This window comes from Sander vitreus, chromosome 9, assembly GCF_031162955.1.
Source record: "Sander vitreus isolate 19-12246 chromosome 9, sanVit1, whole genome shotgun sequence".
Taxonomy (NCBI): Eukaryota; Metazoa; Chordata; class Actinopteri; order Perciformes; family Percidae; genus Sander; species Sander vitreus.
The window spans coordinates 1,619,852-1,635,218 of NC_135863.1; the positions used below are offsets into that span (position 1 = coordinate 1,619,852).

Below are 15,367 nucleotides of genomic sequence, written 5' to 3' on the forward strand. Positions count from 1 at the left end.
AGATTCTGCTTCCTATTCTTTGGGTTTTTATTGCGGTTGGCAAACCAGCATACAAGTGCATTACCGCCACCTACTGGACTGGAGTTTGGAGCGGTACATTTGCAGGATTTCCCAGCGGATTTACCAATGTAATCAGGATCGGAGTGGGACCAAAAGATCTACCGGGAAATTTCGTGGACCACCGGCCCTGAGTTAGACTGCACCAACATTTGGCCTAATCATAACTGGCCTGCTAACCCAAAGGCCAAGCTTTTGTTTCCAGATCTGTGTGGCAACTTATGATGGGAGTGGGGGGGGGGGGGGTTTGAGGGTCCTCCCCAGAAAAAAATTTAGCGTTAAAAACTTAATTTCCTGCATTCTGGTGAATTTTTATGCACGTATTTCTACCTTTTTCTGAATCAATTTATGCTGAAAATATCTTTATGTAAAGGGAAACATAGTAACAAAATAATGTCAGGCATTCTGTATTGCTTTCATCTATTTATTCTCCTGTAGATCGACTGTCCTAATCATATCTGAGTCAGCACACATGTAGCCTCTAGAGGCATCATTTACTCCTCCCTCCTCTTTTGCGTCTTTTGTTGGGGAAGTAACCTCCTTAAATGTGCATATGACAATTATTCACCTCAATAATACATGAATTCATTTTAATGAATTAATAAACCCCTGGACTGTAATATTTCACATGTGTTTGAGCAAGATTTCTGCTCATGTTCAAAACTTTGTGCACATTCAAAATATATCTGTGTTCTCTGTGAATTGTAGGAGTTGTGATATTTTGAGAAAAATAAAATGATAATAGGGTATTACAAGTCACTATATTTCAGAAAATAATCTACCTGCACCACAGTCTGCTGTGCATTACGTGATTGATCTGCTGATACGGTAGATCTCAGACCTTCTGACAGACTCAGCCCCGTTTGAGACTCTGGTCTGTCTCTGAATGGCACAAAGTTTAGCTAGGGAAGTGGCTGTATGCTACTCTACATCGGAGGTGGAAATCCGAAACTACGGCAGAAATACACGGAGCACAAACGCGTCACATCTGCTGCAGAATGCCCACCGCGGAGCGCGTCCATTATAAACCTGAAGCTGCAAAGACCACGGAAGCCGCGCTGCTCATGTCTATTTTTACAGAGAGTGGACACTAAAGCAACGCACAGGTCTGCCCGCAGGCAGCCCGCACACCAGGCCGTCAGATGATGTTGCTAAGAACTTGCAATGTATAACTTTTATCAGACCGGTCCTCACGGCCTCGAAACACTACCGGCCCACCGGGAAAAGTCCTGACTCTCCCGATTGTCACTCCGCCTCTGAATGTAATAGTGTATCCTTCATCAATTAGTCTTGATATTAACGCTGTTTTTTTCTCATCACACCTGTTGCAATGCATAATATCCATTAGTACATGCTTGACAGTTTCTGGTTTATTAGTGTGTGCATAGTCCAGTGGGGTGCTTGCCTGTTCTTTAAAGTGATTGGTTTATTCTTGTATTACCGATTCTCAGAATGGTATTTACCGATCTCTTCCCTTGAAGATAACAGTTTCTGCCTAGAAACAAGAAGACACCCCCCTGTGAGGATAGGATAAAAGCTTAAGGGAGAGAATAGTTCAGAGCTCATTTCAGAGGACAACTTGGTGGACCGAGCTCTGACTTTATTTCTGTCGCTATGGAAACTTAGTCTCTGTTTGTGAACCCACAGCTGTGTTGTAACTCTTATGCTGAACTCAGTAAACTTTGCTTAACTGAACTCTTCGTCTCAGATTGATCCTTGTGTTTTGGTTAACTTAAGTCCGATAGAAAGAAGGCACGGGAATTAATTAACTGGAGTCAGATCAGACTGGCCTTAGGGCCTTATTTTGGACATAATTCCCAAAAGTACAAATGTCTTCCTGTGTCACTTAAGTCCCAGTATTCCTGCTAAGTTTTGCATGCCTTAATGGTAGTTTTAAGCTTTGCTTTACCTACTTGTATGCCAACTAACTGTCGTTATGATTGTTTAGCCAATATGTCTACCTTCTTATTTCCTTCCACCCCATGGATGCATTATATTGGGTACGTCCCATAGCCCTTAAAATGCATCCCCGACTCCTCCACTTGCCTCCCTTCCTCGCGTCTTAGTCCCTCCCACCGAGGCGGCCCGGGACAGACGCGAGGAAATCATCAAACTAGATTTTCTCTGAAAAATCTAGAGATACTTGATGATCTGAGCTCCATGCAGATCTGTTTAGTCATGGCCTGTTGTGCTTCTTGACTCTGACAGACGGGGCCGAAGGTTGCTATTACTAGGGGGAAAAAGTCAGCTGAGTCCAAATCCAGTGCTCAACATTGCATCATTTACGAAGACACAGAAGTTAAACATTACTGATTTATGGTGCCGCTCCCACAGCAGCAGCATACATAGTGTGAAGAGCAGAAACCAGGGACTCATATTCAGCAAACTACGGGTAACGGCGGGATGATGAGGTGAGTGTCTGCTTTGGCATGTAATATCTGCGATCAGTAACAATGTTAATAAGTTCAACATTATGGATCGAAAATCACTGATTTGATTTTGCCCTCCATACTTTCTTCAAATATATATTCTCTTCTTCTTCCCTTCCTTTATTTTCTCCATGCCATTTATTCCTTTGTGTTAAGTTTCTTGATCCATTTCCTTCTCTTCTTTCCTTTCTTCCTACTTTTGTCCCTTTCAGCCCATTCTTCAGTGTTCCCCTCATCCCCTTTTATTCCCTTCTATCTTCTTTTCCTCCTTGTTTTTTTCTCTCTTCCTTCTGATCCCTCTTTCATACACTTCTTTATGGTTTGATCCATTCATTGTGACTTTGTCCTCTTCGGTTTCTTGCCCCATTTCTTTGCTCTTTCGTTCCTACTTCTTTCCTTTGTTTCCTCCTTATTTTTTTTTTTTCAGTTCTTCCTTCATTATCCTCCTCCCCTTCCTAATGTCAGATACATTCTTCCTTGGTTAAAGATGCAGTAGGTAAGACTTATAAAACCAGAGGTGGAAAGTAACGAAATACATTTACTCACGTTACTGTATTGAGTAGTTTTGTTGTGTATTTTGTATTTTTCAAGTAGTTTTTAAAATCGGTAATTTAAAATGTACTTGATTACGTTTTGAGTGAAGGATTGCATTTCGCTACATTACAAATCCTATCCGTTACTGAGTTAAGATTCCACTAACGAAAACCGAAAGGAAGAAAAATAATTGCGCCCAAAACAACTACACCAGACCTCTGCGTTGTTTTTTTGGTGCGAACGTATGCAGCTTCTTCTTCTCTGTTTGCAATTAAAAAGAAGTAGAACAAGAGCTGCCGTGAACTGAGTGGGAGACGTTAACATGGACGTGAATGAGATGTTATCCCTCAAAAATGTCAGCTCAGGGGAAAGAAAGAGAGGTTGATACAGAGAGCCGAGTTTTTAACCAAACATGGACTTCCAAGTATTTGTTTACTGAAGTCAAAGGTAAAGCCGTGTGCTTAGTTTGCGGAGAACAGATCGCTGTGTTAAAGGATTGACTGATGCAGAGCAGGCACGGACATCTGAACCTTTGCCAGTTAAGCTGCAAACGCAACAATGCATCTAGGGATGCAGCAGTCAAGACCAGCTTTGTGATAAACCACAAAATCGCCAAAACAGTAAGCCATTTTCTGAAGGGGAGTTTATTAAAGAGTGTTTGGTGGACTCTGCTGCTCTAATATGCCCAGAGAAAAAAGAGAAGTTTTAGAACGTGCCGCCTGACATAAAATTAATATTGAACAGAAGTGAGTTTAGCCTATTTGGTCCGGCCCTCCACAACAGTTCCTGTTTCTCACGTGGCCCCTTGGGAAAATGAATTGCCCACCCCTGCCGTAGGACAACGTATGTAGGAGACTGGCTAAATTAATTTGCATACTACATCTAATTAGCTCATACAGGCTACTTAGGTGTGTAGAAGCTAGCTGCAAGTCTGGGCTGTGAACATTATAGAGTCTAACCATAGACTGTATATCAATTAATTTACATTCTATGGGTCTAACCCATTTATGGAGTCAAAACACGTGATTTGGCCTTGATTTGCATTATAACTGTTAATATTTGTGAAGAAAAGAAGGATGGCCCTCAGAACTAACAATGTATGGTACTTTCACTTTCAATTGATTGTTTGAAAATGTTTTATGGGATGGTCTGAACTAAAATTGCACATTATACCTTTCTAAGGGTATTAAATGTCATGTGTGACATGTGTTATGTTGTTATTATTAAGCTTAGGAGACCGTTTTGGCCTTTAGCGGAAAGGGGGGGAGGGACTGAGAAGTTGTCGATGTTCACATTTTTTTGCTAAGTCCTGGATCTTCACAATCCTACGTACAGCACCTTTAACTCATTCCTTTTTTCTATTCTTCCTTCTCATTTATTTACTGTTACTCTGTTTCTTTCTTCGTTCTAGGGCTGAAACAAATAGATTTTCATTTGAATGGTTCAATAGCGATTGATAAAATCCAGAACCGATCTCTGTCTTTTTCATATGAAACTAGAAGACCTTAGAGATCCATTGGTGCATCCATTTCATGCTAGCCTGCCAGGAAAGGGGGTTAGTTAACCCTCCAAAGTTAGGCTACATTTGGCAAGGGAAAAACTGGCATAGCCATTATCAAAAAGGTCCGTTGACCTCTCACCTCAAGATATCTGAATGAAATGTCACTCAATATTTGTTACTTTATAGTGTTGACTGCTGTAGTATGTTCATGCTAAATAAAAAGTACATTAATGTAACTGCTTTGCAGTCAATTCTTAATGTAAACATTGATACTTTTATAACAATGCACCAGATTAGAGGGAACCTTGCACAATTGTAGAATCTCTTTCAAATCTAAGCAGCATTTGAAATATCCCCAATCAACATTGAATCGGAACTCGGATCGAATAAGGACCTTGTGAATCGAAATTTGAATCGGGAAATAAAGTGGCGATACCAAGCCCTATCAAAGTCCCTGATTCTTAATTTCATACCATTCCCTTTTCTTTCTTTCCTTCACCCCATCCTTCTTTCCGTCCCTGATTGTCACCGCTCTGATACTTCTGTGTCCACACGTTCCTTGCCTTATTGACTTCTTTCTTATGTCCTTACCTTTCAATTATTCACTGTTCCTTTCTTTCTGCCTCCACATGCGGATTATCACATATGCAAACATAGCACGCCACAGAGCACAATATATTACTGTACTGCATAACAAGTGATTTGACATTTGTTATTGTTAATATCCATCAGTGCTGCTCAGACCCAAGCAACAATGGAGTCCAAACTGGAGGCCCTGCAGTGTCACTTCACTTGGAATCTGGACCAAAGCACGACTAAACTTTTCCGTCTCAGGGACCAGCTGAAGGACATCGGCACAGAGGAGGGATACAGCTGGCTGGGTCACATTTACAACCTGCAGGGGTTCATTCACTACCAGCTGGGGTTCACCGATGATGCACTGCGTTTCTTCAGCAGGGCAGCAGAGGCCTTCCGCCAGATGAGAAACACCGTCTCAGACGAGGGTCCCTGGTTGGTGGTGAACCACGGGAACCTGGCATGGCTGCACCACCACCTGGGAGACCAAGCAGAGAGTCAGGCTTACCTGTCAAAGGCCGACGACTTGACGAATGAATACCCATCTCCATCCCAGGATGAGCTCCATCCAGAGATCTATGCTGAAAAAGCCTGGACCCTGATGAATTTTGGCCCAGAAAAAAAGCTTCTGGCTGCAGATTACTTCCAGAGAGCCATCAGGATGCAGCCGGACATGGTGGAGTGGCACAGCAGCCACGTCATAGGGTTAGTGAATGCTTTTAAGCATAGCAACAAAAAACTGGGGGCTGACATCTTGGAGAAAATGAAAATTGCCAAGGAACACGATCCAGAGAACTTGTACCTCGCTGCTCTGTACCTTGAGGCATGTGCTACGAAAGGAAAGCAAATTGAAAGGAAAGCGCGTGAGTTGGCCAGCAGGGTTTTAAGAAAGCCCATTAGTAGCTACAGTGGTATCAAACCATTACTAAGGCTGTATAGAATGTATGTATCTCCTGATGAGGCCATTGATTTGGCTGAGGAGGTTCTGGAAAGACATCCAGATGAACGATATATGAAGAGATGTGCTGCAATCTGCTACAAAAAGAGGATCTTTTTACACAGGGACAATCCCCTGGAGCACAGCCTGATCGACAGAGCTATCAGTCTCTATGAGGAAGTGATTCCTCTTTACCCTCGTTCTTCACTTAAGAGAAAAATATCTCTTGCAAACATATACGCAGAGTCAAAACACCGAGCTAAAGCTGACCAGATATACGAGGAACTGCTGGAGAGTGATCTGGATGCTGAAGGGGCACAGATGCTATACAACTACTATGCAAAATATGTACATTTCGTCCGAAAAGAGAGCTACAAGTCGATAGAATATCACATGATGGCAGCAGCGGTACCGCAACAATCATACTATCGTAAAAACAGCATCAGAACTCTGGAGAGGATCAGAGAAAGAAACAGAAACCGAATGTGTAGAGAAATAGATGAGTTTCTGAATAACATGCAAGACTAATGCCGCTTTTCCAATGCATGGTACGGCTCAACTCGCTTGTTTTTTGGTTTTCCATTAGCAAAGGTTTTTAGATAGTAGCCTTCCTGGTACTTATTTGGTACCACCTTGGTCGAGGTTCCAAGTGAGCTGAGTCAATACTAGAAGAGTTGGAGTTTAAACACTGCAGACCATTGATTGGTCAGAGAGAATCATCAATAGCGCAACACGGTATGTCCTGCACAAACCCACCTTTTTCAAGCTATCGTCAATAGCGACTGCAATTATTTTATTCACCTCGCTCAGCTTTTACAAAGTGGCAGCCTACAACATTATGCTGTACAATACACTACTAGGATACCGGTGCCTCATTTTGATGCCACTTAAACGCCTGCGCTGCTCTATAGTCTAGTGCTCCGAAATGGACGTTACAAGAAAAAGTAGCTGCATCTGTAACTAATTAACACTACACGTGGCAGCAGGTAACATTAGCCTACTGTTAGCTAGTAGCTAACTAAAACACTGTTAAAATGCTGACAGCTCAACGGTCTAACGTGCGCTGTATTTCAATTGAAAGAATTCAAAGGGTTCAACAACATCAATCAATCAAAGTCTGCAGCTAAAGACACAGAGGAGACTAGCTGCACTGTGGCCACTGCTGCTGTCGGAGATGTCGGAGAGACAACACAGACGGGACTTAATGGTGCGTTCAATTGCAACTCTTAAGCTCATTGTGCATTGAAAGTGATTGTTAAAAAACTTTTTCTATCTAGTGGTTCTTCTTTTTGTCATTTAACATCAATTGACTGGTGAAATAAGTTATTGTTACAAGTTATTGTTAATACATTTTAAATAAAGGATTTAAATTTGACCATAAAGCCTTAGCAATAAATAAGCACTTCTGTTTGCCGTTTTGTGCTCTCGTTATTTTAAGTATCGGTTCAGGCACCTTTTAGGCACTAGCACCTTATTAGAAATATTGTTTTAGCACTGGTATCGAAAAAAAAGCCTACCAAAACCAACCCTATAAACTACAACGTACAATTGATGGTAGTGAAGTGTTAAGGTTATGGTTAAGTTAAGTTAAAAGACAGGGTTTGGGTCAAGGTGACATCCATAGACTGTAAAAAATCATGGACGACACGTACCCGCTGTACAAAAGTGAAGCCAAAATATTCCAGAAACAGGCACCGCAATCTACTAATTTTGGAGCCAGAGTCTGCACAGCAGTGATCGGGTGGTGGAGCCAAGTCTGTCTCTGTGTTGACGCCTGGCCAATAGTCGAGTCAAATCGAGCATGACCATACTACGCAGTGAAAACACTTAAGGCATAAGAACCTAAAACAAAGAGGGAACATTTACTGTACTGTAACTGTTTGTAAAAACACTGGGTCGTTTTTTTTTTATTATCTCAAAATGACTTTTACCTGATTAAATGATGGAAATGAAAATAAACAAGTCATCAGCAAACACCATAAAACATCACAGAATCCATTAATGAACCAGTTTGTTCTCATCAGAAAAGTTTGAACATCACAAAGTAGCTTTTACTACATAAACCAGAGATAACTGTATGTGACACAGAATAAAGATGGGTTCATCATTTTCATACAGAGATTTTTAACAACTAATTTCACTTAAAAGAATATGGTACTAAACTCCTAAAGCAGATCTGTCTATACGATAAGAGATAAAAACACCAAACTGGAGGACTACTGGGTGTTTTTAAGGCAGTAACTCTCTCTAAACCACACACATTAGGAACATTTAGTATTCCTGCTCTGAATGACATTTTTCAGTTGGTTTGTGTTTCAGTTTACCTCTCAGCTCTATTTCCCTCTTGGTTCTAATAGAGGACAAGGACAATGAGACCAAGCAGCACAGGAACAACACTCAGTTTGAATTACAGAAGCTGCTTCCACAACATGTTGGTGACCTGGTGAAGTTTATCTTTAGGTAAGCTTTGGCAACCGAAGCTGTTCGGACTTTCAGCTGAGAAAGAACTTCACACACGTTTGCAGACACATAGCCACGCCATGGTACAGTGATGTCCTCTAAACCTGATGCCACTGTGGATGACAACATCACAGTTTTACTAGAAAACAAATTTTTTAACACTTGAAGGCAGCAGTAACACATTTTGTGAGACAGTCTTTGATCAATACGCAGCATGAGGGCTTACCTTTTCCATCAAAGCAGCGGTCCTCTTAGCCTGCACACTGTAATGTCCCGTTACAGACAGGATCATGACGATGAGTGCAGGCGAGACACTGCAGGCCATTTAGTTTTGTCTGTACATCAGGGTCTGAAACAGAACAGGACACATGTATGAGACACAAAGTTCACTGAGAATCTGAGAACTGTCTGTTGGAAAGATGGCACACCAGTATTTGTGAACAGTATAAGTTGTTTTTAAACTTCATCAATTTTAGATTCAAGTAAGTTTCAAGTTATTTATTGTCATTGCACAACAATTACAGAGAAGCAGTCGTTGGCGATGAACATCTTAGATGTCAGGCTTCCTCCAGTAATGCTAATTAAATACGTTGAAACTCACAGTACTGCAAAATGAACAATCTGTAATGTAAACAGGGATGTAGTAAATATCTGCATATGTACTGTATATGGTGTGCTGTAGATCCATAAATAAATCAAATTAAAAAAAATACACGTGAAATTTTGACTGCTGCAGCCATCTGTGTTGCAGCAATGAACAGATGCAGCTATCTTATTAAAAGCAACACTGTATGAGAATATTTGACCCTGTACAGTGCAAACAGAGGACGGCACACAGGGCCTGAGAGTGTGCTGTGAAACCTCTCCTCCCTTATCATCTGTGAAACATAAGCACAATTCCTTTATTGTTAGAAACACACATAAATCAATAAAACATTAGTTCAATCAAAACTGAGTAAAGTCAGTAAATGACTGAAGGAATCATATTCATCTTTTTACCATGAAGGGCAGTTGTTGCACACAACTCATCATCATAGTCACACTGCTCTAGAACTGGAATGCTGCTGTGCCTGTCCTGCAGACACTGAAGAGCTGCAGCTGCAATGAGGAAAACATTAAATACAAATACATATATAAATAAAAAGAACAAAAAAATGCATCTGAAAAATTGTCTTAATGTCTGAAATCACTCTGCTGTCAGTAAATAATCAAATTAAACAGTTTGAACATTTAAGGCTTGAGGTAAAAGAGATTCTCATGTTTCACATGAAATTAAAACAACACATGAAAAGTGTTCTGTATCTTTGAGTCATTTCGTCATGGGAGGCATATGATTTGTTACTCTCTCTCTGCCACCGTACTAAAGCTACTTAATCTGATTTTCCCGCAAACCACTTTGATTCCATTTTAGGCCGCATCAAATGTCTAATAGCTGCATAAGCCCTGATTTAAGAGTGAGTAGAGTTAGAGCATCCAGATGAGAGTGAAAGACAGAATCAGCTTCATTGTGAGGAGTAAATGTGGAGATTACTGGTATTCCTTTGGAACGGCACTTTTTAGTGAAACTGTTTAAAAAAAGGAAGAAACTGTGCACGAACAGGAACTGTTGTAATCAGCTGCTGAAGCTGTCTTAGAAAAGCACATCCTGACACATACTGTACTTTCCATTGGGCCTGTTCATTGTCATATTTCTATAACTATACCAATACTAATAATCTATTACTGTATCAAGACACATCGACACAGTAAGACAACAGAAATTTTGAAATATTTGACTCACTCAGTCAAAAAGCTCATTTGGCTCCTGATCTAAACTGAAAGATGGTTGGTTTTCTTCTCGAGTCAGAACTAAACTAAAGCTTGGCTGTCACTCAAAAAGATAAACCCTATTGAACATCAACTTACTTTTTTTTCACTCCACTTCATCCAACAATGTGCTTTCTGTTTCCTGTCGACCTTCTCACATGTTTGGGAAGATCAATTCCTCCTTGTTTGACCGTTCAGAGTCACTCCCAGCACAACACAACAGAAACAGATCTCGTAATTGGGACGAAGCTTGAGAATACAGCATCAGCTCCATTATCTTATGGCTGTGGGGCAGCGTAATCATCCTATTATCATGTCACCCAACTTTTTTATTCATGAAAACAGCAACATTCCAAAGTGGCTTGTTTGGTGCATATTTTTCCATGTAGCTCTCAGTCTCGGCCCCCCATCGCTAGCAAATGTGTCTGACCCAACAAAAATCGCACCATCCCCCACCCCCATGATGCAGGACACCTGACCCTACCCCCATGGTCACAGGTAGGCCTATTGTGAACAACGAGCTATTTAAGCTCTTGTGAATGCTCGCAGATTCAGAAAATGGATCACGAGCTGAGGACGAAAACACGGACCGCTAGAAGCACAAAAACCTAAGAGTTTCACTCCAGACCCAGTCGGGTGAGGAAACATTAAAGAAAATAGATTTGTTTTATTGACGCTCCAAATTTACGAGCAGTCCAGAGAGTGTTGGAGGAGTTGCTGGTACCCTATGAAGACAAGCCATGTGGTGTCTTGGATATGGATTTTGCCTTCGAACTGTTTGCGTCATTTTTCGAGAGACAAACATTCGAAAAAGAATGGTTCCGGGACTGCAAACTGAATCCCGAATACGGGATACCAGTTTTAATATATGGACGAACAGGCAAGCAGTGGATTATATTGGACGACGGGTTTTGGATAATGTTCAGCTTCGGCAGCTTTACCTATATGCTAAAATATACAATGACTGAGGAAGCCTAGTGACAAGTCCATAGCAATTTGCCAATATGTCTTGTTTCTTCAAACTTCAATCATCCAATCCACCAAACACCAAACGAGTCAATGGCAGAATAAGCTGTTTGGCATTGGCAGAGAAGATTTGGCAAATTTTTCATGGGCACAACCCACATACTCAGTGCTGCTGCTCATCCCACAAATACATGTTCCTTACAAATGGGGCACCATTTGTAAGGGAACTAAACAGGCTTTCCAACGGTATAAGATTTATTGCCAAAAAGCATTGTTACCACAGAGAAATAAGGAGGAGGGTTAGGGTAAGGGTAAGGAGGGGGGGCTCAAAGAAACAGGCGCTCCATCTAGTGACTACAGTTGCAGCAGCCATGACATTAACATTAAAGCATGTAAACATGTTCTAGTAGAATCTTAAAATACAAGTATGAATCTGAAAAATAGGTCTCCTTTAAGCATCACAAAATGAAAAGGGAACATGTCAGAAGATGGAAGGATAACATGCCTGTTTTATATCTGACTATTGTGCTCCCACCCTGACAAGAATGCTTCAAAGATATCATTTTGTTTAAAAAAAAAAGGCCAAAATCTCGTCAAAAACAACCATTTCTAAAACCTTCGATAAAAAAAGAAAGCTTACAAATTGGCCTAAAATGATCAGCAGGCTTTTTAAGAAGTGTCTGAACTATGCTACGATTTGTGCTAAGAATTATGACAATTTATAAGATGTGATAAATGGCGTTTTTCCATTACATGGTACCTGCTTGACTCGCCTTGACTCTACTCGCATTTTTTGGTTTTCCATTACGAAAAAAAGTCCCTGGTACCTGCCAACAGGTACTTTTTTTAGTACCACCGAGGTTCTAAGCGAGCTGAGGCGAGAGACATGATAACCTGCAGACTACTGATTGGTCAGAGAGAATCGTCACTAATCACTGCATCATCACTGCTACTGTAGCGACAGATGTCCTGAACAAACCCGCCATTTTTAAATAGTTTAGCAAGCAGTGTTTTTTACTGCCTCCAGCTTCTTTTGAAACAAAATGTGTCTTCTGTGGCAACAGCCACATGCCGAGAATTAAAAATAACACACCTTTGACGTTCTTTGTGTGTGTCGCGTTAGGTCACGGCAGTTTCCTGCTATGACGACCAGCCACGCTCGCCTCATGCATGAGGCAGTACTAAATCTGCAATGGAAAATGGAGGACGGGGCACCGCAGCCGAGTCGAGCCGAGTAGAGTTGGTACTAGCAGTGGGTAAGCGCCATCAGTGTCAGAAGCAGAGCCAGTGCCAGGGATAGCAGCTGTCGATGTGGAAGGCAGATCTACTGTAACTGTAACAGTTTGTGAAGAAGCATAAATGATCAGATTAGTTACAATTATTATTATTGGTTATTATTGGACCTAATTAATGTATTGTTAACATACCGTTATTTCCTTTGGGGCAGTAGGCATCAATGTTCCACTGAGCGTGACTGATGGTTAGCTCATTCCAGTTTGTCTCCATGTTTTGTAAGTTGTCCTGGTTTCAAGTTTCCAGATCCTGGTTTCGTGTCTCCTGTCATGTCTGCCTCCGCTCTTATTTTGTTTTCTGTGTGTCTCATGGACTTACTGTTTTATTTTGAAATACTGGTTGTATTCATTCCGTTTACTTGTCTTCCTGCCTTTGTTTATTTCCCGCCGTTTTTGATTACCTGTCTCCGCCCTAATGTTATTCACCTATGCCTATTTGTATTCCCATCCCCCGTGTATATATACTCACCTGTGTTCACTTACCCTTTGCCAGATTGTTGTAGCTCCATGCATGTCTCACTTTCCAGCGTTTCCTTGTCCAGTTTCCCAGTGTATCCTGATCCTTTGCCTGTGTTATCGACCACGTTTTCCTGCCTATTGGACTTGTACCGTTGCCTGCATTGTTCTTCAAACAATAAAACCACTTACCTTTCACCTCTGATTCCTGAGTTGTGCATTTGGTTCTGCCATTGTATTCTGAAAGTACAATCTGGCCAAGATGGACTCAGCCGACTTCGATGCGGTGAGAGCAGCTCTGCGGATGCAGGGTCAGCATCTGCATCAGCAGGAGGAACAAATCACCGTTACCGCTACGGAACAAGCTCCTGGTTATGGCTAGCCGACAAGAGAACCAGGTGATCAGAGTAGGCGAGCAGATCAGTCAGCTCGTCGCCCATGTTCAGCGGTTGACAGTGAGTGATTCATCTGCTATTTCCAGCACCGAGAGCATTTCCACAGCCGTCTCCAGTCCCGCAGTTTTGGGAGGTGATTCTGCCAGGGTGGGAGTTCCTTCTTCACCATTCCCACACCTCGCCAGACCCGAGAGGTTTTCTGGAGAGTCGGGGAATTGCCGGGCATTCCTGACGCAATGCGAATTGCATTTCGAACTACAAGCAGCCGAATATCCCACGGACCGAGCCAGAGTGGCTTTTATCATCTCCCATCTCTCTGACAGGGCAGAATCCTGGGCCGCTGCGGAATGGAGCCGAGGGTCTGTGGTATGTGATTCATATTCATGTTTCACTCACACTTTCACTCAGATTTTTCAAAATGTTGCTCCCAGAAGGGAGGCTGCTCGAGCGTTGGTGGGACTGCAACAAGGGAAGAGAAGGGTTTCGGACTATGCAATTGAGTTCCGGATTCTAGCAGCTGAGAGCGGCTGGAACTCTTCCGCTCTGTCTGATGCCTTTTTACATGGACTTTCACCTGTAATGAAGGATCAACTAGTTTCTTTGTACACTGGTTGTCAAAATCGACAAACGTCTGTTGGAGAGACTGCAGTCTGCCTAATAGCCGAGGGCGCATGGGCCGTCAAGAGTTTTCCAGCGTACTCAACCAGTGAAGTCTGAACAGCGGAGCAGTTCCTCTACTGGGCAGTGGAGGGCATCTTAGTCGCCGAGAGAGTTTCATCGCACTCCAACTAATGCATCAGATCTTTGCAGACCAGTGGTTTCATCTTCGGAGGAGCCGATGCAACTGGGACGGACCCGTCTGTCACCGGAGGAGCGTCACCGCAGCTGGAGAGAGGGCCGCAGCATCTATTGTGCTCAGCTGGGGCATTTCATCGCTTCTTGTCGAGCAAAAGAAGAAGCTCACCAGTAGGAGAGAGGGCGCTGATGAGCCGTACCCATGTTCCTGTTTGCCCTTTTCGACCCAAGGTGGAAGTTACCTTGGTCAGCGGATCTGTTTCGCGGATCCAAGCTGTTCTGGTGGATTCTGGTGCGGACACCAGTCTGATGGATGCAGATCTCACCAGAGATCTGTTGCTGGACTCTGTTTGCCTTTCCGAGCCTTTGGAAGCTATGGGTTTGAATGATAAACTTCTCTGGTGAGTTACTCACCGTACCTCCCCTGTGTCTGTAACTTTTCCAGATGGTCACACGGAAATGCTGACTTTCCATTTGTTCAATTCCCCTGTGCACCAGGTTGTTCTTGGGTTTTTCATGGCTCATATTACACAAGCCTCACATTGACTGGTCTTCAGGCAAAATACTCAACTGGGGAAAAGACTGTGAGCAGACCTGTTTTTTGGCCCAGATTGAGGTTGGAGGCAGTGACATTGTCACCTCCGTTGTGCAGACAGAGAGTACATCTGCTGACTTTCCTGATCTTTCTGGTGTTCCTGAATGTTACCTGGACTTGAAGGAGGTTTTCAACAAGACTAAGGCTACTTCGTTGTCTCCTCACAGACCTTATGATTGTGCTATAGACTTGTTGCCTGGTACGTCCTCTCCTAAAGGGCGTCTGTTTTCTCTGTCGCCTCCCGAGATGGCAGCAATGACGGGAGTACGTGGAGGCATCGTTGGCTGCGGGGATTATTCGTCATTCCTCGTCTCCGGTGGGAGCCGGTTTCTTCTTCGTGGGGAAGAAAGACAAGTCTTTACGGCCCTGTATTGATTACAGGGGACTCAATGACATTACGGTAAAGAACCGTTATCTTTTGCCCTTGATGTCCACTGCTTTTGAACTACATCAGGGGGCCAAGATCTTCACCAAGCTGGATCTTCATAACGCCTACCACTTGGTGAGAATACAGAGTGGGGACGAGTGGAAAACGGCCTTCAACACCCCTACAGGCCATTATGAGTAC

The 15,367-nt window shown here is 42.6% G+C and overlaps 1 protein-coding gene across 1 annotated transcript; it reads left to right on the top strand.

Moving 5' to 3' along the window:
- The first annotated feature begins 5,254 nt into the window (after positions 1–5,254).
- On the top strand, positions 5,255–6,562 carry LOC144522854 (antiviral innate immune response effector IFIT1-like). Its single transcript, XM_078258102.1, has one exon. The coding sequence runs from the start codon at positions 5,276–5,278 to the stop codon at positions 6,560–6,562; it is 1,287 nt and encodes a 428-aa protein (XP_078114228.1). The 5' UTR covers positions 5,255–5,275.
- Positions 6,563–15,367: the final 8,805 nt, after the last annotated feature.

What these genes read in the sequence shown, in the direction of transcription:
- LOC144522854 (XM_078258102.1), top strand. Translation starts at nt 5,276, where the DNA reads ATGGAGTCCAAACTGGAGGCCCTGCAGTGTCACTTCACTTGGAATCTG.